The sequence below is a fragment of the Paroedura picta genome, chromosome 13 (assembly GCF_049243985.1).
Source record: "Paroedura picta isolate Pp20150507F chromosome 13, Ppicta_v3.0, whole genome shotgun sequence".
Classification (NCBI taxonomy): domain Eukaryota; kingdom Metazoa; phylum Chordata; class Lepidosauria; order Squamata; family Gekkonidae; genus Paroedura; species Paroedura picta.
This window is the reverse complement of record NC_135381.1, coordinates 8,073,153-8,094,761: the sequence shown is the minus strand read 5'-3', so window position 1 is coordinate 8,094,761 and position 21,609 is coordinate 8,073,153. Positions and strand designations below refer to the sequence as shown.

General features: G+C 48.0%; 1 protein-coding gene across 9 annotated transcripts in view; it reads right to left on the bottom strand.

The window, feature by feature from the left end:
* ARVCF (ARVCF delta catenin family member) overlaps positions 1–21,609 on the bottom strand; it is a 377,274-nt gene that overhangs the window by 218,609 nt on the left and 137,056 nt on the right. For 4 of the 9 annotated variants that reach the window (XM_077308988.1, XM_077308986.1, XM_077308992.1 and 1 more), the window contains 3 exons: positions 16,848–16,938; positions 6,093–6,185; positions 1,021–1,258 (listed from right to left, as the gene is read on the bottom strand). The exons of 1 other annotated variant lie outside the window; for it this stretch is intronic. In XM_077308988.1, the coding sequence (XP_077165103.1) occupies positions 1,021–1,236 (216 nt within the window). In that variant the 5' untranslated portion in view covers positions 1,237–1,258; positions 6,093–6,185; positions 16,848–16,938. The remainder of the gene's footprint in view (positions 1–1,020; positions 1,259–6,092; positions 6,186–16,847; positions 16,939–21,609) is intronic. 4 more of the 9 variants (XM_077308989.1, XM_077308987.1, XM_077308995.1 and 1 more) reach the window with 2 other exon arrangements.

The window sequence follows — 21,609 nt, the reverse complement described above, 5'->3', positions numbered from 1 at the left end:
GGGGAGGGTCCCTGGGTGGGCAAGTACACCGCTCTGCTTCCCAACCCTCTTCTGCATGATCATGTCATTTGGGGGGTTTCCAAAAACCTGAAGAATATTTCAGGGGTTTCTCAACAGTAAAAAAAAAAAAAAAGTTGAGAAATGATAGTCCAACTTAAAAGGATGCTTTTTCTTAAAGTACTCCTCTGGGCTGTGAAGATGGGATTGAAAAACTGCGGGGTGTGACTGAAGAAATCTCAGGAACTAAGAACTGAGATGGACATCCAACAGTCTGCTGCTGGGCTTCTATATCCTGTATAGCATCTTTGCTCCTTCTCACAACAAGCAAGAACATGGTACACCATGAAGAGGAATCACATGGAGAATTTTGCATGATTTCAATCATTTACCCAGGCTTCAGGTCGCAATTCTTTAGACATGAAAACACAAGATACATTCTGTATGCTAAGTATATACATGTCTTCCATTTGTGTCAATGGGAAACCCAATAGAGACTTCAAGAGCTAAGAAATTAGCAACGAGAAACGAAAGCTACACTCTGCTCTGCATTCAAGACTACAGACCTCATTGAGACAGATCCATCCAATAAAGACACCAAGATCTGGAAGCACCATTTCTCCTTACCAATAAATCCCAGGCTTTGTAGAACAATGTGGGACACCTTTTCTGTGTGCGTGACCATTCTCCGATGAGAAGGAGTTAGGAAGGAGACTACAGACCAAACACACCCCGTGCCCCAAGACGCCATACACAATCGTCTCTGGCTCACATTAAGACCGCATGCAATGAACTGAACAGATCCTAGACTCCCAGAAATGATATTTCACAAAATCGCACATCGTGGTACACAATGATACATGGATGACACACACCCAACGGGGCATTCTGCAACATGGAAAAGAGCGAGAGGCCATTTAGAAGGCCGCCCAGTGCTCCATGGTGGGAAGGTGGAATAAAGGATGAGCAACCAATCCTGAGGACAGACGCAAAGGGACAAATAAAGGCGAGCAGGTGGTTTACCTGCAGGACCAGCTGCTGCCAGGCGGTTGCCAGGGGCTGGCCATTGCCAATGTTGCACACGCTCACTCGTTCGGAGGGCTGATTGGCGCGTTCGAGCTGCAGGGAGACATTGCGCCGTTCCTCCTCAAGGGCCCGGGTGAGCCGCTCGAAGCGAGCCTCCTGCTCCTTAACCGAGGCTAAAATGCTGGCGGCGGACCTGATATCATAATCCTCCATGCCTGGTCTGAAAGTCTCGGGCCTGTTAACGGGCAAATGACAAGGGTTCGGTCAAGGGGAGGGGGAGGAGTCACAGGTCAGAGGTCGGGAATAAAAAAAGAGGCAAGCGTTAATGATGCTTCTACACAACAGTTAGGCCAAGAAGCAAAGTGGTCCTGCGGTTCCGAAAACAGAACTCCCTTCTCCCGAGTCCTTTCCCGGGGGAGAAGGGCTTCCTACATCGCAGGAAGAGTTTCTCAACTGGAAAACACCTTTCTCCATTAGCAGAAAGCTTCATCACGACAAGATGTAGTGATAGCCAGGAGCGAATGCCTTATTCCCAGAGGTTTATGACTCCAAGTTCCTCCTTTTTTTAAAACACACATTTACACATCTCGAATCATTTTAACACTTCAATTGGACTTGAAATGTTCGTCCTTTTCAAGGAAAGCAATTTCGCTGTGCAAACAATATACTTTTAAGAAGATCTTAATTTCCCATTTTGGTCTTTTTCCCTGGCAGATCAATTATTGCTTTAGCGTTACTCATGCCCGCTTTTAATAGCTCAGATAAAAGTTTAAGTCTCCAAGGAGTGCGAGCGCCATGTTAGAGGAGGTCTGCGGGCACGGCCGCCTGACCTACACCGAAATCCTAAGAAGTGTCATGCCTCACCAAACCCAATGACGTCTGAAGGCTTAGCAGGGTATTGACCTTGCTCAAGTTTGTGCAGCTCATTTAGAAAAGGAGGTTCAATAAACAGTCCTGCTGTGACATCACAGAAGTGCTAGACAAAGTGTCCTGCTGTGACATCACAGAAGTGCTGTGACATCACAGAAGTGCTAAAAGGTGGGATGTCATGAACAGCTATGCACATGCGTGTTGATGAATGGAAGCTCTTTCGTGCAATGCTTTGCCCGCGTGGAAAGCACATTTGCAGCCCAATTATTTTAATGCATTTCAGGACGTTGGTTTTTCGTTTCAGCTGCTCTGAATGCTAGGAAAAGCACAGTGCAGATATATTTTAAATAAATACATTGCGGGCCAGCGGACACTTGAGGATTTTTCCTGCTGTTTGGCAGTCCCAGGCACTTTGTGAAAACAAGAATCTCTGGAACCGGCTTTTTATGGCGGCCAAACTATATTCCACTTGGGTCAGAACTTCTGCAGGCTCGCTGGAAAGAATGAATTTGGCCGACTCTCCTCCCCCCTTTACATGCACGCTTTTAAAGGGAGACTCATTACAGGAAGGAAATAAAGATCTTCTTCCAAAACATCCCTGCTGTGAGGGCAAGCTTGGTGCAGCTCAACTAGGACTTATTGTGGGAATAGAGAGCCTAAAAGTTGCCCAACACTTCAGATGAGAGGGGATGTGATTGATGGAGTACAGAAATGCCAAATAAGCTTCTCCACACGATTCTACCCCAAAAGAAGCGAGTCCAATCGGAGAGATTGCCTTCCCTACTACTTTGAGCTGCATCCATTTTTGCAGTTCTGCACCAACAGAGGGTGGCTGCATGGTTCAGTTCTCTAAGAATCTCCTCTCTCATTTTTTCGGGATTTTTATAAACCAGGCTTTCTCCGCCAGGGTTTCGTGATGGCCCTGGAAGGGTTCCCTGAATGGGTGTGGATTAATTTCTAAAAACATTTTTAAAATTTGTTAAACATTTATCGGGTGGTATCAGCATATATGATCATGTCAACTCAAGCCCCCTCCCAAAATGGCCAATGATGGGCCTGGAGGGGGTGGGAAGAGGAGGGGCGCTGGGTGGGCGTGTCCACAGCTCTGCTTCCCAACCATATTCTGCACAATTGCGCCACTTCCGGGGGGTTTTGAAGCCTGAAGAATGTTTCAGGAGTTTCCCAACAGTCAAAATGTTGAGAAAGACTGATATAAACAACAACCCTACCAAGTTTCTGGGCCCTGCAGAGGGAATGATCAGCAGCTTAGATGGAAGACCACTCGTGCAACAGCAGAATAAGAAAGAGGTGTTTTTTTTTTTAAAGCATTAAGATTCTAGATTGTAAGGTGATGCTTAAACATGTACAGAATGCAAATATCATTTTAGTGGTCCAATACCTTCGTGCTCCCGCCCCACAGTGGAAGCAGAATGTGCCGTTCAAATGAGGAACCACTGCAGAATCAGTGGTGCAAAATAAGAGACATTTGTCCACATTTGCATGGTTGGCACAGGTTGCAGAAATCCAGCTATCTGTCTACAGAACTTAAGATTCTTAGAAAGCTTCCGCTGAAGAATCCCAGTATCTCCTTCAAACAGTTGCCATCCTTCTCTCAGAGAAATTTAGCATCTAGACTGCCTACTTGCCAAAAATAGTACAAAACACACTAACGGGATGTCTGAAATATATTCTTCCCTACATCTTAAGTCAACATCGACTCGAATGACAGTGTGTGCGGAGAAAGCACAAAAATGCTCAACAGGGGAATTGCTTCCAAGAGAAAGAGAATCGACACCTGCTATTAGATACTACCAGGAGTGTCTACAGGTGGCAGTGGAAACAAATTCATCTGTGCTAGTTGTCGCACCTGTACTGCTTGCTGCAGGAGACAAATTCCTCTGAGAAACTCTTCTACTGGCTACAGGAAATCACTGCCATGGAAAGGACGCACTACCTGGCAGGTAATGGCGCAGCCACCTTAAGATGCTGAAGATGCAGCATTGCCCTCATCACCAAGGTTACCCCCTTGCCTTACAACAATATTTCTTGGCATTACTATCAAGGGTATTTTTTCTGAACAACCTCAAATCGGTTTCTGCAACCAGGAAACCAAGTTATGCAACTGGAATAAACCTCACATATATATTTAATTTGGTATGCCCGGTTCTGCCGGGGTTAGATGGAACACGGATTTGGCTCAGCCGAAGGCAGCGTAGTATAATCCTCAAGGCACCAGCTCTGAGACAGAGCTGAGTCAGTCTTGCAAATTCTGGAACAGTTGCAGCACCAGATTACAACTAAATGCCCGGGATCCCTCAATGCCAGGGATCCTTCCCGCTCTAACAGTCTCTAACAGGACTGTGACTGGCCCAAGGTCACCCAGATGGTTGCATGTGGAGGAGCAAGAAATCAAACTCAGCTGGCCAGATTAGAAGCCAGCTCTTAACCGCTGCACCAAGCTGGCTCTCCCCTTGCACAGCTGGCGTCAAAAGGTACTAAATGTTTCTGGTCTTTAACTGCAGCATTTTTGGCATCAGAAAAAAAAATTAAAATGTGACCTTCAGGCCTCGTAATCTTAGGCTTTAAACTCTTTAAGGAGCAGCCCGTATAATTTGCTGCCTCCAGGATTTTTTTTAAAAGGTCTTAGGAGAGGAATTACAGATTCTATACCTTCTCTAAGAAAACGTGTTGCCCATTAGGTAAAAGCCTTGCCTCTGTTTTTGCTCATTCTCTGTCCAATGAGAGATTTGGATGGTGGGTACTCCACCCCCCAACCCCATTTCAACATTTCACAATAAGACCCTGGGTGCTGCTTTATAGATTCTGCAGGCAAGGTGTTTTCAAAGCTGCATAGCTCCGTAGCCCTCAAGCATGGGATGACCTGGGTTGGGTTGCAGCTGGCTCTCCGAGAAGAATCCCAGACATTCCTGCACCTTCATCTTATTAAAAGGCCCCCATTCTCCTTCTGCCACTCCATGTCTCAACACCTAGACATTCTCCGTAGACAATAGGAAGCCAGGCCCACCTCCCTTGTGCAACATGTTAAACCAATTGTGGCACCCTCCAATCTAAGAGTGTGTGGAATGAGGGAGAGGGAAGTCTTCCCCCCCACCCTACACCAACCAGGGTATAGTCTGCACTTAATTTTTTCCCGATGTAAATCTTACTGAATTCTGGTTGATTTGAGCCTGTATCTACAGCCTTCCTTTACTCCCAAATTTAAATACGCTGCTCTTCTGCAGTTGCATTGTCCCAATCCTCAGTCTCCTTCCCACTTGGTATGGGGGGTCGGGGTCGGGTGAAGCTCCAGCCGGCATTGAAGGAGCACAAGGCTGGAGAGTGCTTTATTTCCTGCCTTTTGACTAGTCCTGAGTCTACAGCCAGAGCAAGTGGGGGGGGGGGGGCAAGTGGAGTGTGAGGCTCCTTGTTTATCTTTCTCTTCCTGCAGCAGCAGGGGGGCGGGGAGATGCAGCAACCTTACAGGGAAAGGGGGGGAGTAAATCAAAGAGGGAAATCTCTGCTCATAGAAGTGTGGCCTTTTGGAGCACAGTCACTTTAAAACACATCCCAAAATGAGGGCAAAAATAAGTCTTGCGAGGGAATGGCAACTGGGAACCAGGCAGCCTTTGAACTGAAGCCCTGACGAGCCCAAGGACACCCAGCTGGCTTCATGTGGAGGAGTGGGGAATCAACCCCGGCTTGCCGGAGTAGAAGCCGCCACTCTTAGCCACTGCACCAAGCTGGCTATTGGGGACTAGTTCTCACAATGCCGTGCCTAAGAGCTACCGTTCCAGATTATAGGTGAGGACTCACATAACTGAACATGTCTCCCTCTCCACTCACTCTCTATCAAATCCCTTGCCTGTAGAAAACTAGCATCTCAGGGGGAAGGGTCTAGCTAGGATTGGCAGGGAAAGAACAGGTACCCTGGCAAAACAAGAATCCCAGCCTCTGATGAATAGAAATGTGAGAAAACACCAAGGGAGGACATTTTATAGCATGTAAAACTGTGCAGTAGAGGATGCGGAGGTTTGGCCTAAAAGGGGACAAGCAGGACCAATTTGCTTCCGATCGACAGTTTATGCAAACTCTTCAAGCAACATTCAAGCTCATGCTGTTTCCCATGCAATTCAGGAAAGCATGCATTGCAAAAAAAAATAAATAAATAAGAAGAATCAGAAGAATCAGGAAATACACACCTAGTAGTAAAGAGATTCTCTATATTAGAGATGTTGGGCTATCACACACATGAAACCTTAAGAGGAAAGCAGGTCAGCCTCAAATTGAATGAGCTGCAACAGAGAGAAGGAAGAGAAGGAAAGTTAGTTCGCAAGAGGTTAGTAGACGAAAAAGTCCTATTTGTTATACAGGTTCACTGCAAAGGTTATGGAGACATGGGACTGGCACTAAGAACGGGTATTGCATGGGCTTTGTTCCGGTCATGGAGCCGTCAGCCAGACTATTTTAGGCACGCCTAGTTAGACTTTTGACGTAAAACAAAAGAGACTTTACTCAGCTGGCCAGGCCTCACGGATTCCCAGACCCCACGCTTCTTTCAAAAATGCCCGTGCGGCTGGAGAAAAAGAAGCTGCCCTTTGAAAAGAGCAAGGGGTGGCACCCCACCGCGAGTGCAGAAATAGCCTGGTAGAGCTTCCGAGAGCTTTTCTATTCTAGCTGGGTTCCGGAGGGGGCTAAGCCCTGGCTTCGACTTAGGATCATGATCAGATTTTTAAAAATTACAGTCCTTCGTTTGGGTGGCGAAGGTGGCACAAAGGATTCTGGGAAGGCCGCTCCTTCCCCTAGGCCGCTTCCCCGGGAGAAATTCCTCTTTAAACTATTACCAGCCCGGGTAGAAGTGGGGGGGGGGGCAGAAAGGCAGCCATTGTACCTATCCTTGTCAGAGGACCTCAATCAGGTTTCCTCTCTAAGACCGTTTATGCACTGGGAACTTCACTGCTCCAGCTGCCACGCAGGAGCACAAATCGGGGGCGGATGAGGTGCACCAGGCCAAATGCTCCCCCATGTGGGTGTAGGGAGAGGTGGGGCAACCTGCCACGACTAAAACTCCAGCCTGCATCCCAGCATGAAACCTCCAGTGCATAAATGGTCTAAGAGAAGCATAATAATAATAATAATAATAATAATAATAATAATAATAATAATAATAAATGTTGTGGTTAGATACAATCAGAATAGATACTGAGCAGAGCATTATTTGACTTATTATTATTATTATTATTATTATTATTATATTTTTGCATCCCGCCCTACCCTAGTGGACTCAAGGCGGGTAAAATCAGGATTTACAAACATTCAATTACAAATAAATTGATGAGGGATGTTGAGCCATTCATTCGCGTTCTACGTCTTTCGATCTCACACCGCTTCTTTTAGTCGAATAATGCTCTGCCCAGTGTCTATTCTGACTGTATCCAACCACCGTGTTCTCTGTCAGCCTGCTTTCCTTCTACCACTGACCAGTCCTAGCATATTCGCTCTCTCTCTCTCTCTCTCCATTGAGTTGGATCGCAGGATATGGCCAAAGGAAGTGAGCCGGCGTTTCGTGATTTTTGCCTTCCAGTGACAGATGAGACTTTAGGCGCTGTGGTATTTCCACAAATAAACGACACGTATACAATAATGCATGAATCAGCTACCAATTGCAAACTCAGCTTAAGTTATTAAAAGTTATATTAAAAGGCTCTTCATTAGGGCATACTGCAATTACTGCTATCGAAAGGGCTTTTTCACATGTGCACTCCCAAGGCGGGCCTGTGTTATTTTACCCAGATGTGGAGGAGGCTAGGCTGAGAGACGGGTTTGTCTGAGGGTAACTAATGAGTTTGAGGCAGAGGTGAGGTTTAGGCAGAGGACCGCATGTATCACAGCTCCTTCACTGCTCCACCATACCCCTTCTTTCATAGAACCATAGAATCACAGAGTTGGAAGGAACCTCCAGGGTCATCTCATCTGACCCCTGCAGAATGCATGAAATGGCCACAAGAGCCGAGCACCCACACAGTCCCTTCTGTCCACCCGCTTACGATCTGCCTCATTTCACAGAATTAGCATCGCTGTTGGAGGGCTCCCTTGATTTTACACTCTGAATTCCTCCCGCGCATCACACAGTTCAGATCCCCTGGAAGGCAGACGATAACTGCGCAAACACTCCACTAACAGATCTCCCCAGTTTGCCACCCTCTCCAGCATCCGGTGCTGCTAATGACAATCCATCCTCTTTCAGCCGGTCATTTCAGTGGCTCTTAACGGTGCAGCCAATCTCTTATGCATGTGTGTGTGTTTTAAATAAAGAACATCACAGATACTATTCTGGTCATGCACGAACAGTACACAGGTTTTATTCCCCTGGTCTTCTGCCCCACTCAGGGGTCCTAACGTCTGTCAAAGTCCAACAAGCCCAAAGGTTGTGTGTTAAGATACAGGGAGAAGGCACCAAAAACCTACTGCGGGGTAAGGGGGAAAGATGCCGAAAGTTCATTCTACCCAGTGGCTTGCTGTTCCACGGCTTGCAGTTATTGCAATAATGAAAAAAAATGAAGAGGAAAACACGCCCCAAAGGACCATGCTAGTTTTATAAAGCAGAGAGACAAATGGGTGGAAAACAATTGACCGACTTCTCATTTAGCCTGCGGACAACGATCCTGCACTATCAAACAGCAATGTACAAAAGGGGGGAGGGGTTCAATATAGGCCAAGGCGGGCAGGCGTGGTGCGTCCGTCTCAAAAGAAACACAAAACGGTCGGTTAAGGGTTCTGTTTTGGTTTACACGGGGGGAAATAAAGCAATCTGCGGAATGAAAAACTCAGCCAAGGAAGGAATTGAGAGTGGAGGAAGAGCTATGAAAAATAAACCCGCCTACCACCCTAAATGAAGGAACTCTGGAGCTATTTAAAGCTTCCACAGCCCGAGCAGGTCAGAGGGAGTTATGCCTCAGCAGAGAGAGAAAAAAAACCACCAAGAAAGGATAACATTTCAATACAAGATTATAACTGCTGGTTTGAGAAATTAGGCAGCCTCGCAGGAGTTTTTGCCGATTCAGTCGAACGGAGTTTAATATTCACCGAGGCTGAGAGAACGGAGAATCCCATTGTGTTTTTTTAAATTAATGATTTCCCTAATAAAGCACACTAAACTGCAATGAAATAACAATCTGTGAATTCATGGGGGGAAAGGTATACCGGCTAAACAAACGAGTGCAATTAAGGACGGGTAAAACCAGGCACATTATTTCTACACAGCTCTCTGTTAGACAGATCTGTGCTGCTAAACATCTGGGCAGAAGAGAGCTGGGGAAACTGGGAAGGAATCTCCCCCCCCCCCGCCGCCCCACACATGACAGGAGTGGGAGGGGCTGTGAAATTGACAAGAATTTGCCAATTTCACTTCTGTTCTTTGGCAGTCTTTTTCAACCGTTTTCCAAGATGGCGGCCTCTTCCATTATTATGGATGGATGTCGTCACTTCATAGGGCCATAAGTTGCAACTGACTTGACTCCACAAAACCCCCACAGAATGCAGCATCCTATATCTGTCTAACAGTGGCCAACAGAGACCATTCACCAGGATGGGAGTTGCATTTCTGCTCCTTGCAAATACTTTAGAAATTACTGCATTGATGGAGGCCAAGACCTGGAACGAGGCCAGGTGAGTCTGCAAACCTCGGGGACAGATTAAGGCTCACAATTACCCACGTCGCTTTTTCTAAAGAAAGCAAGAAAAGGCCCTGCTGTTTTTGGAGATTTCGTTCCATGCCTGCCCTTACGCCACCATCACTGGCACTCGGATAAGTCCCGGAGAAAGTGCCGGCCAAATTTAACGCCTGCATTTGTCAAAGGCAATCTTTCCAAAGCTGCTGCATCTCCCGCAAGTCCCAGCATTTAGGGCTTTTGCAAAGCCGCATTAAAATGACATTTCGCTGCAGTCAACTTCATTCCCCCGCCCACCCGCACTTTGTAACAATTTTAGGGCCTCCAGCCTTATTTTTCATGTCACTGGTGTTTACAGCATCTCACCATTTAGAGCCTTTCCAATATATGTTCCCTGGGCTCCATTTCCAAGCCATCACAGACCTGCGGACGACGAATAAATCAAGCTAATCCTCTCTCCCCACCAGCGGAGAGCCTGTCAACGGGCCAATAGCCTTTGCTTTAAAGTGGCTCGATCAACTCTCCCGTCAGGGTAGTGCGGCTCTGGCCTAATCCAAATGTAATTATTTTTATTTTGGAATCAGACTTCAAGACACTGTTTCATGTGCCGAACTCCAGGAGGAACGCGGTTTGCATCTGCTGGGAACGTTTTTGTTCCCTAATTTTGTAATTCTTTCAAAAAAAAATTTGAAAAGAGACGGAATTAAGCTGTTTTAGTGCCATTTGTTCGTTATTGTAGTTCTTATTAAGCGCTGAATGGTCCATTGTTCTCTTGAAGACTGCATGCTTCTTTCCCTTTGTTGTATGGTTAGTCATTCTCACTCTTGCGTGCAAATAAATTATTTGGAAAATAAATAGATTTGGCAGAGCCATTTCCATTAAAAAAAAAAGGAAGGAAGGAAGGAAGGAAGGAAAAGAAGTCTTTCCGTCAAAATAATCTAACAACATTATTCTTAGGAGAAACCAAATTGTAATTTAATTAGCACACTAAATTCCGTTCCATATGGAAGCCTCTGAGTTATACACAGCCTCTACTCTAAGTTGTATGTTAAGGGGTAAAAGTGTGTGTGGGGGGGTCTTAATGAGTGTGACATTACACCCATGACATGATAGGGCAGCCTTTTGACCAGGGAGGATCCCTTGAAATTATTTTTCAGGCTTTGAGAAACACCAGAAGTGGTGTCAGCTGTCCACACCTCCCTGCCACGCCTCCAGGAAGTAACATCACCACCTATATAAAAAAGCACACTCAAGGAGCCCAGGGGAGTGGGAAGAGACAGGAGTTGGTTTAAGGTGGGAGTAGGCATTTAGGCTCCGCTTCCTCCCAGGCACAGAAACCACGAGAGAACGCACTAACATTTCAGAGGGGGGAGGAGGAGTAATGTAAGTAGCCCATTCCCCAGCTTGTGGCCAAGTCCATCAAGGCAGGAAGGGAAAGGCCGTGGACCACCTCCAGAGAACCCGTGGACCCCCAGGGGTCATAGAAACATAGAATCATAGAGTTGGAAGAGACCTCATGGGTCATCCAGTCCAACTCCCTGCACTATGCAGGACACTCCCAACCCTATCACTCATCCACTGTAACCTGCCACCCCCTTGAGTCTTCACAGGGATCCACCGACCCCTGGATGGGAATCCTTGTGATGGAGCTTTACGAAATTATGCACGGGACAGAGACGGTAGAAGAAAAAGTCATTTCTCCCTTTCTCACAATACCGGAACTTGAGGTCAGTCAATTAAATTAATGAGCAGCAGGCTTAGAACCATCCAAAGGAAGTATTTCTTTGCCCAAGGAGTAATTAACATGTGGAATTGACTGCCCCAGGAAGTGTCAGCAGCGACAAGCACAGACAGCTTCAGATTTTACTCAACTACGTGTCTGTAAACTCACGCCCGGCACAATTGTTTAGGATAGTTCGATCTCTCACAGCCTTGGCAGAAGGGCAACAAAACAGTAGTCAATCGGATATCAGCTGCGAGGTGTTTGCGAGTCGTTTTGCAGGCAAAATCTCGACACTCCGCTGTGACCTCCCTCCAACCTCGGATACAGAAAGTGAACTAGAGGCCCCTTGGCCGTCTCTAGAGGAAACACCGAGTAACTTCAGACGACTCAAGCTGACTGAAGTGAGCAGGATTCTAACAGCAGCGAGGCCAACCACAGGCCCACTAGACCCCTGCCCATCGTGGCTTCTAAAAATATCCGACATAAGAACAAGGGCCCCTCTCCGTGAGATAATCAACCTTTCTCTCACAACGGAATAATTCCTGGCGGAACTAAAAGTGGCCGTGGTATGACCGCTGCTGGAAAAAGCGTCTTTAGACCTGCGAGAGCCCAACAACTATCGCCTCGCCTTACACTTAGCGTTTCTGAGGGAAATGCTGCAAAGGCCTGTCGCAAATCAATTAACAGCATTCTTGGAAGAAGATTCAGTCCTAGAGACATCTCAGTCAGGTTTCCAGCCTGGCCATGGGGGAGAGACAGCTCTAGTCACCCTGATGGATGACTTCTGTCGGCAGCTGGACCAAGGTGGGTCGGCACTCCTGCTACTACAAGATCTCTCAGCAGCGTTCCACAGAGTCAACCATAAACTTCTAGCCTGCTGCCTCGCCAACGCTAGAAAATGGGGGACAGCGCTTCAGTGGCTGATTTCCTTCCTCCAGGGTCGCAGAGTGCAGCAATAGGAAGGAGATCATCAAGCCGCAGATGCTGCAAAGCCTTTCTGGTTGCTCTACAGCAGTAGTCCCCAACCCCCGGGCTGCGGCCCAGTGCCGGGCTGCGAAGTCCACGGCGCCGGGCCGTGGCTCCCTCTCCCCCCCCCCAAAGCGAGAAACTAGCCAGGCTGCGAGCAAATCGGCCGTCAAATATATATATATTTTAATTTGTTAAACATTTGTCAGGTGATATGCTCCTAACCAGAACACCAAGCTGTTCTCGGATGCCACGGGTTCCCTAGTGCAGGGATAGTCAACCTGTGGTCCTCCAGATGTCCATGGACTACAATTCCCATGAGCCCCTGCCAGCGTTCTTGGGATGGAGTCACTGAAGCAGTCGGTGCAAACTTAAATGGACTCCGGGGAATGGTAGAGGCCAGGAAGGCCTGGAGGATCATTGTCCATGGGGTCGCGATGGGTCGGACACGACTTCGCACCTAACAACAAATGTACAGACGAGAATTCGGCAAGATCGAGCAGGGAAGCCAGCTGGATCCAGCCCATGGTATTCTGAACCACTGGCATTGCCAGAACTCAAGAAATGACCAGTATGGTGGTCCCTGTTTTCGAAGGACCGATGAAGATCGACACAGTTTGAATTCTTGGTTCTTAACTTTTTCAGACAGCAGGACCAAGTCCCAAGACTTGAGAAGGCAAAAAGCGAACGGATCTCGTTTCATCTTATCCTAACTCATGTTTGTCTCTGTTCTGTCCTTGGGGTGGGGTTTTTATGAGGTGTTACGGGGATTTTATTTACTGTACCCGGCCACGAGTCTCTGGAGAGTGGCGGGCTAAAAATCGAAGAAGTAAAATAAATAAACAGAGTCCAATAAAGCACTGAACGAAACAACGGAAGACAGACAAGAGAGAGAGAGAGAGAGAGAGAGAGAGGAGGAGGGAGGGAGAGAGAGAGCACACACCCCTAGTATCTGTGTGGGCTCCGTAGCAGATGTGTCAAGCAACATATTTCAAAGATGAGGAATTAATTGATACTATAAATAGCACCACGCAGACACTGAAGAACACAAAGCCATTTCATTCTCCTCGATCCCGTACATTTATTTGAATTCGGGAAGAAGATCCGGGGGCGGAAGGGTAGGGGAGAGAGGCTGGTTATTCTACAAGTAGATGAGGCCAGTCACATAATTTGATTCCAGGCTACGGGGAGGCCTCCTGCCTTTCATGCTTGCCAAAGCACCACCCCGCATGAGGACAAATTAGGTCCACAGAGTGGAGGGAAGCTCGTTCCGAATTTCGGCAGGCAAGCAAACAAAAACACACACGATGCAACCGTGTCGCCGCGTTTTGGCAGGCGCTGGGGGGAAATGTGCTGTTGGGGCAATGTTCTCTCTAGGCTGGATTTGTGAGGGCAGCGTCGCTTTGGAGGAGCGATGCAAACACGCGCATCAAAGCAGAAGGCATGCGCCTGAACCAAACAATTAATATTTGACCTGTGGTTTTTGTTTCCTCCACTGCAAACAAATGCCCGCTGCTAGAGGAGGGGAAAGGAAAACGTGTCCCACCGAGTTCAAAACGAGCTCCTTTCTCCCAATTTTCCGACTGCTTGGAGGGGAAGCGCATCCCTTGCTCTGCTACCGTGCGCACAGCCCTGTGACTATTCTCCTTCCCCCTACTCTCCCTCCTCCCATGAGCCTCTGGAAGCCAGAACAGTAATGAGTTACGCTAGAACTTGCAGGTGGGAGTCATGTCTTCCTGCAGTAGAAAAGAAGAAGAAGAAGAAGAAGAAGAAGAAGAAGAAGAAGAAGAAGAAGAAGAAGAAGAAGAAGAAGAAGAAGAAGAAGAAGAAGAAGAAGAAGAAGAAGAAGAAGAAGAAGAAGAAGAAGAAGAAGAAGAAGAAGAAGAAGAAGAAGAAGAAGAAGAAGAAGAAGAAGAAGAAGAAGAAGAAGAAGAAGAAGAAGAAGAAGAAGAAGAAGAAGAAGAAGAAGAAGAAGAAGAAGAAGAAGAAGAAGAAGAAGAAGAAGAAGAAGAAGAAGAAGAAGAAGAAGAAGAAGAAGAAGAAGAAGAAGAAGAAGAAGAAGAAGAAGAAGAAGAAGAAGAAGAAGAAGAAGAAGAAGAAGAAGAAGAAGAAGAAGAAGAAGAAGAAGAAGAAGAAGAAGAAGAAGAAGAAGAAGAAGAGTTGGTTCTTACATGCCACTTTTCTCTACCCGAAGGAGTCTGAAAGCGGCTTCTAATTGCCCTCCCTTTCCTCTCCCCACAACAGACACACTGTGCGGGTGTTGAGGCTGAGAGAGCCCTGATATCACTGCTCGGTCAGAACAGCTTTATCAGTGCTGTGGCGAGCCCAAGGTCAACCAGCCGGCTGCATGTGGGGGAGGAACAGGGAATCAAACCTGGCTTGCCAGATTAGAAGTCCGCACTCCTAACCACTACACCAAGCTGGCTCACAACATTTGAGTCCAATAGCACTGTCAAGGCCAACCAAATTTCCAAGCCTTCAAGGACATCTGACAAAGGAATTTTTGACTCCTGAAAGCTTCCACACTGGAAATCTGACTGGAGGGGCCCCAGGTGGGCAAGAGCTGTGTTTCCTGCATGATCCCACCACTTCTGGTGTTCCCCGAAGCCTGAGGAATGTTTCAGGGGTTTCTTGATGGTAAAAGGCTTGGGCAAAAAACCTAGGAAGGCTTGGGCAAAAAAAACAGCACCGAAGAGAAGTTCTCGCTCTTGAATGGCATGGCAGATTTTAGACACACACACTTTTTTTTTTTAAGGCAAGCAAACTGTCTGCAAATCCTGATAAACAATATCTGCAAGATGCGAATGTCCTGGATCTCGCTAGATGTCGGGAATAATCAGTCTCTTCATGCACGGGAATTCAAAGGCAGGAAAAACAGATACATTTTAATGACAGTCTCACAGGGGCCCGTCCATTCAACGTGATGGATTCTGGCACGGAAACGTCTCGGTAACATCACCAAACAGAACAGCCTTTGTTACATCCTGCTTCAGAGTGTAGCCGCCTGACTCAGAGACCGCGGTGGTGTCGCGAACCCTGCCAATTAAGCTTCTCGACTCCTGGGGGGGTGGGATACAAGCCTCTCCTGGTAAGGCTCGGAACAGGCTCTTCTCGGCTATGGGGCCTGGAAGGGCCCACTCTGAGCCCTGTGTGGTTACTCAGATTTAAGAGCGCGGAGCTGAACTTAGGAAGGATCACTCTGATGGCTTCCCTAGGACACCAGCAGGTGACGTGAGGGTCTGCCGGCTCTATTCCAGGTTATAAAAACGCCGGCACCTGCTGGAAAGCCGTATCGAGCAGGTGTTGGAGAGGAAGACAGGTAGCTTCGCTGCAACGCACTGGAGTCCGTCATCCTGGAGATGTTTATTTAAGCAGGGACAAATTTGATACGGCTCGTACATTCAAACATGTCTGCTGGTTTTAGATTCCTGCACACCTGTAGCTTATGAGTCTGTTCACCTCGGTAGGCATTTTGACGAACAGGGGATGGCCGGAGATGCTTCAGCTTTAAACAGACTGCAAAAAGGTGTTGTGCTTTTACCTAGCGATCCCCAACCTGTGGGCCGCGGACCACATGTGGTCCTTCGACTAATTGGAGGTGGGCCCCGAAGGACGCCTTCTCCCCCCCCCGGCCCTTTACTTCATTCCCCCCCCCCAGCCCTTTACAACACACTTCATTGTTGTGGCGTGTCTGTATCTTATTTTGAAGGGATGTTTAAACATTACCATAGCGATCAGAGAGTGTTAGGGCAGTGGTTGAGAGTAGAGGAGTAAACTACCCCCCCACACACACCGGGTCTCAGTAAAAGGCGTTGAGTGGTCCCCGGTGATAAAAAGGTTGGGGACCAAGTTTTACCCACTGAGAATTTTCCCCTTCAGCCACCAAGCTTCCTCTCCCATCACAAAGTGGTCTTCTCCGTACCTGCCTCTCCCTGTCCTTCCTGCCTGGCTCCTAATTGCGCGACTTAACGTATCCAAGGAACCCTAATCTGGACGACCAAAACTAGCCCGATCTTGCCAGAACTTGGAAGCTAAGCAGAGTTGGCCCTAGCTAGTGTTTTCTGGCAGGGGCTCATGGGAATTGTAGTCCATGAACATCTGGAGGACCACAGGTTGACTACCCCTGCTATAGAGTTCCTTCTGGGCTCCTAGCTATGTGGGTCAGCCGCTGCCACCGTCAGCAGAAGGGAGCCATCAACTCTATCGTCACAAATGGGATAGAATAACGGGCAGAAAGGTTCTGGTCCCCAAAGATTCTTTGGTTTGCTTCTCCATTTCAGTTACATCCTGGCTCCTAGGAGCAATTTCCTGGCCTGGCTGTAAAAAAACCGAAGTTCACGCAAGTCTCGAAGCAATTTCTGCTCTCTGATTCCCTCATTCCCCCACCTTTGTCCCCCCGCCTGCCATCCACAATGTGGCATCGGCCCCAGCAGTGAACACCATCCCCCCCAGAGGGCTTGCTCGCAGCAAAACGGGAATCGGATTAATTCGGAATTAATCGTAACACGGACAGCGGCGAGGGAGTCGGCAAATTAAAACGCTTTAAGTAATATCAAAGCAATGAACGGAATTCGTAATCAGGTGAAAGAATTCGATACCGTTTGGGCTCGGCCTCCGCTTGTAGCTCCTTTCTAAAGCCAAAGACTCCTCCTTGATAGGAAGCCCGGGGAATTTCCAGCTTGATGAAAACTGTCAAAAGAAGAGAAAGGCACTCAATAACACGCCGTTGCGAGGGGAATAAATAAGTTTACAAAAATGGGCATCATTTCCATAACAAAGCTCCCGGGCAACTCTTCAAAAGAGACAACGCCGTGCGATCCGATCGTCTTGCTCGTGGAATCAAAACGGATTTGCAAGTGGGAGCCAAAGCTCAGAGCACCTTTCGGAAACTTCAGCTGGTGGGACGCCAGCTGAGGCCCCTCTTGAATAAGGGATGACCTGCCACTTGCCCCACATGCAATGGTGAGGGGACGCCACTATGGGGACGCTGCCGTGCCGCTGCCCCTCCTCTCCATGCCACAGCGCTGGCTGCCTCGGGCTTCAGTGATCACTGAGGTGGCTGCACCGATGAACATCCCTAGTCTGCAGTGCTTTCCTAATGAGGAATCTCAGCACCCCCGGGCAATGACAAACATAACAGAAGGAGAAGGAGAAGGAGAAGGAGAAGGAGAAGGAGAAGGAGAAGGAGAAGGAGAAGCAGAAGCAGAAGCAGAAGGAGAAGAATTGGTTCTTATATGCTGCTTTTCTCTCCCCGAAAGAGGCTCAAAGTGGCTTCCAATCTCCTTCCCTTTCCTCTCCCCACAACAGGCACCCTGTGAGGTGGGTGAGGCTGAGAGAGCCCTGATATTCCTGAAGAAGAGCTGGTTCTTATATGTCGCTTTTCTCTACCCGAAGGAGTCTCAAAGCGACTTACATTCGCCTTCCACAACAGACACCCTGTGAGGGAGGTGAGGCTGAGAGAGCCCTGATATTCCTGCTCGGTCAGAACGGTTTTATCAGTGCCGTGGCGAGCCCAAGGTCTCCCAGCTGGTTGCATGTGGGGGAGTGCAGAATCGAACCCAGCATGCCAGATTAGAAGTCCGTCCTCCTAGCCACTACACCGAACTGGCTCTGGCTCCCCGTCACACTGCCGGGACACACCGCAGCCCTAAGAAGTGGAGAAGGGGTTCCTTATCATTTAAGAGGAAGACATAATTGACACATATTCCCAGCTAGAAGCATGAACGATCTTGTATGACCCAGCTGAGGCACATGTCCAGCCGCCGAGCTGTCTCCTCTACCAGGATCCTCTCGGAAAACCGCTTCTGCATAATTTGCTCTCACGGCAAGAGAGGAGTACTCTGATGACGGAATCAGTCTGGAGAGAAACCTCATTAGCTTTCAGGTTCGCTTAATGTTTCGGTTGATTCCATTCATCTCGCTCTGTGTCTCCCTGACTCTCTCTCTCTCACACACATGCATAAACCTCTGTTCCAACAGGGTAGAAATATTCTAGGCATCCCCAAATAACCCTTCAAACACTACTTTTCATATGAAACCAGAACGTCCGCTCTTTTTTCAGAGGAAAGATCCTTATGGACTGTGTGTGTGACTTATGGACTTTCTTGGCAGCCCTGGAAGGTTTCCTTGAATGGGTGTGAGTTAGTTATTTTCTCCTAGCTGGTTCTCCTAGTTTGGCCTGTGATCTAACCATGCTGGTACAGTTGCTTGTGTTGGTGTGTTTAGATTAAAAAATGTTTTTTTAAATGGAAAAGCAAAAGTCTGGAGTACCAAAAGTCTAGAACAGAGGCGGCCATACTGAGGCTCTCCAGGTGTCCGTAGACTACGGTTCCCATGAGCGCCTGCCAGCACACGTAGTACATGTACCCAGGGAATTGCTAATGGCTGCTGTGAGATGGTAGGTGAACTTCCTTCCCACTGGGGAAGAGTAGAATCTTTCTCACCCCACACACTTATTTCTCATTTTCATGTATCTTTCCCTTGTAGGGCTTAGGCATTAGTAAGGGACTTCCCATGTCCAAAGGTTAACCGGCCTCAACCACAGTCAGGGCCTTCTTTGCTCTGGCCCCAGCCAAGTGGAATGATTTCCCGGGCAGGATCGGGGCCCTGTGGGACTTAAAAGAATACTCCAGGGCAGGGGTAGTCAAACTGCGGCCCTCCAGATGTCCATGGACTACAATTGCCATGAGCCCCTGCCAGCAAACGCTGGCAGGGGCTCATGGGAATTGTAGTCCATGGACATCTGGAGGGCCGCAGTTTGACTACCCCTGCTCCAGGGCTTGCAAGACAGAGCTATTCCACTGGGGCTATGGTTGAGATCCAGAGAGCCTCACCAACTACTGGCCTCCTTACAAAGACAATAACAGCACTCTGCCTAGTTATTATAGTACTTTGCTCCCCACTCCCTCCTATTGGCCTGAAAGTGGGGGGGGGGAGCCCCCTCCGGGTTTTACTGTAGCTGGGTTTTTTAGTCTTTCAATGTTTGAGCTAAAATGTTGCGAGTCGCCCTGAGCCCTCGGGGAAGAGCGGCATAGAAATATAAAAATAAATAAAAGCTAGAATTGGGGAGAGCTGTGAAAACGGTAGGCAACCTCCCAGAACAAACGGGGAGGGGTATTTTTGAGGCACCTGCTATTTGAGCCCCCAGCTGCAAGGAAAGTGGGGTCAGGTGGATGGAAGGAGGGAAGTTGTCTCCGGATTTCCGTCCAAGCCAAAGAAAAATTCAGAGCCGTAACGTTCACCTCCATGTTGTGTATAAATCATGCAGGCTGCTGGAACAACCGCGTCAGAAGGCAGGAGGGTTTCAGATCAGAAAAACACGGCAAGAAGAACAGGTCCATCGCCACATCAGATCCGGAGACCCAACAGCTTTAAAGGGAATAATAAAACACTCCGAAATCCTACCATAGAACTGTCAAGTAACACATTTGTTTGGTACGTCCCCCCACCCCACTCCACCCCACCCTGCTCAATCCACATGTTCACTATGACAATTTATGCAAGTCCCCCTTCTCCAACCCTGCTTGGCCACTGTTCCCAGGAAAAAAAGTCCTCTACAAAAGTGTGCCAAATGGTCTTTTCGTTCACAGCCACCATAGTACAGACGACATAGAAACGGTCCTTGATTTATCCCGGCGTCGAAAAAAGAAGAAACATAAAAAGGGACGCAAAGTTCTTGCCAGCTTGAAGCCGATTGTGCCGTTTCCAAGTTGACGTTCTTGGCTCTTTGGCCACCGTCCACTTTGATCCGCGCAAGGGCAAAAAATAATAAAATAAAAAAATGGAGGAGGGAAATGCAGAGGGTCCAAGACATAATAAAGCAAGCTGTACTTCATTATCAAACCCTGTTCCCTTTCCAATGATATACTTTTATCGCGGATTTTAATCAAATATCTTACAGCTCTCCGATGAGAAAGGTGGTGGGAAAAAAACCTGTAATGGCTTTTCTAATTGCTTGTTCTCTGTCACTTGTAACTAATTGCCCCGGCCATGCAGTTGCAGACTCTCTGGATTTTTTTGTACAGTGCTCATTCAACTAAAGACACCTTCAGTATTAAGTGGGGGGGGGGGGGAGAGAAAGAGAGAGAGAGAGAACACAACATAATGAAACCATCCTTTTGACAGCTGTCTCTAGCAACTAGTACGGGTAAATATTTCCAGACAATAGACTTCTGCTGGGTCTAAATGCCTTAAATCAGTGGTCCCCAACCCGCGGGCCATGGCCCGGTGCCGGGCCGCGAAGGCCTTGGCGCCGGGTCGCGGCTCCCTCTCCCCGCCCCCCCGCGGTAAAAAACTTCCCAGGCCGCAAGCTTGTGGCCTGGGAAGCTTCTTACTGCGGGAGGGGGGGAGAGGGAATCAGGGCCGCGCCCGCGAATCACGCATGCGCGGCCGAAATCACACATGTGCAGCACTTTCGTGCATGCGCGAAAGTGCCGCACATGCGCGATTTCGGCTGCACCTGTGCAATGCGCGGGCGCAGCCACACATGCACGGCGGGCGCGGGCGGGCAGTTGGCCTGCCGGTCCCCAGCCTTAAATAGGCCACTGCCTTAAATAACGTTTTAAAAGGATGAGCAAAACAAGACCCCCATCTCGCTCGGAATGTGATATTTGCGATGGAGTTCATTCCTAGCTGCCGCTGTTTGCTGGAAGTTGTCTTAGGAGTTGGCCAAAACCTCGGCACCCTTAGAACAAACAGTTTGGAAACCAAGAGGGTAACAAAGGATATGCCAAATCTCTACGTACATCACAGCACCACTGTGGTTGTCACAAAAAAAAAAAAAAATTCTGCACATCCGCTTTATAATTTCTGGCCAGGGCTCATCAAATACAAAGTGTCCGTGCAGAAATTAGTACGGAGGTTCTCGATCAGACCTTGTGGTGAGACTCTTAAATGTCTTGCTGCATCTACTGGGAACCCCCAACAGGCAGAAGCATTTCCCCAGTGGCAGCCATACCCGAGCTAGGAAATAAAAATGGACCGAGTCAATGCCGGAATAGACTTCTGGACCTCCCTTTGTAGAGATTCAAGAAAAGCTCTGTTTGCTCATGAAATCCAGCCTTCTGTTGAACTCACAAGTAAGCCCCTGAATCAGTCCTGTTCTCCCAGTCTGCAATAACTGATTTCCACAGAGAATCTGCTGGTTGAATTAAAACTCACTGTGCATCCAACCAGAGTTCATTGCTTTCCCAGCAGGCTGGTGCTCTGCATGCATTTTCTGTGCGTAGCCACCAGTAATCATAGGTTGTGAAATCTTTATGCTTACACATGCTTTCTCAGATATAGAGTTTGTTTTCTAATTTCAAAAAGGATCGTGGGAGTGAATGGTAGAGTGGAATAAATTGTTTCCGGGGGGGGGGG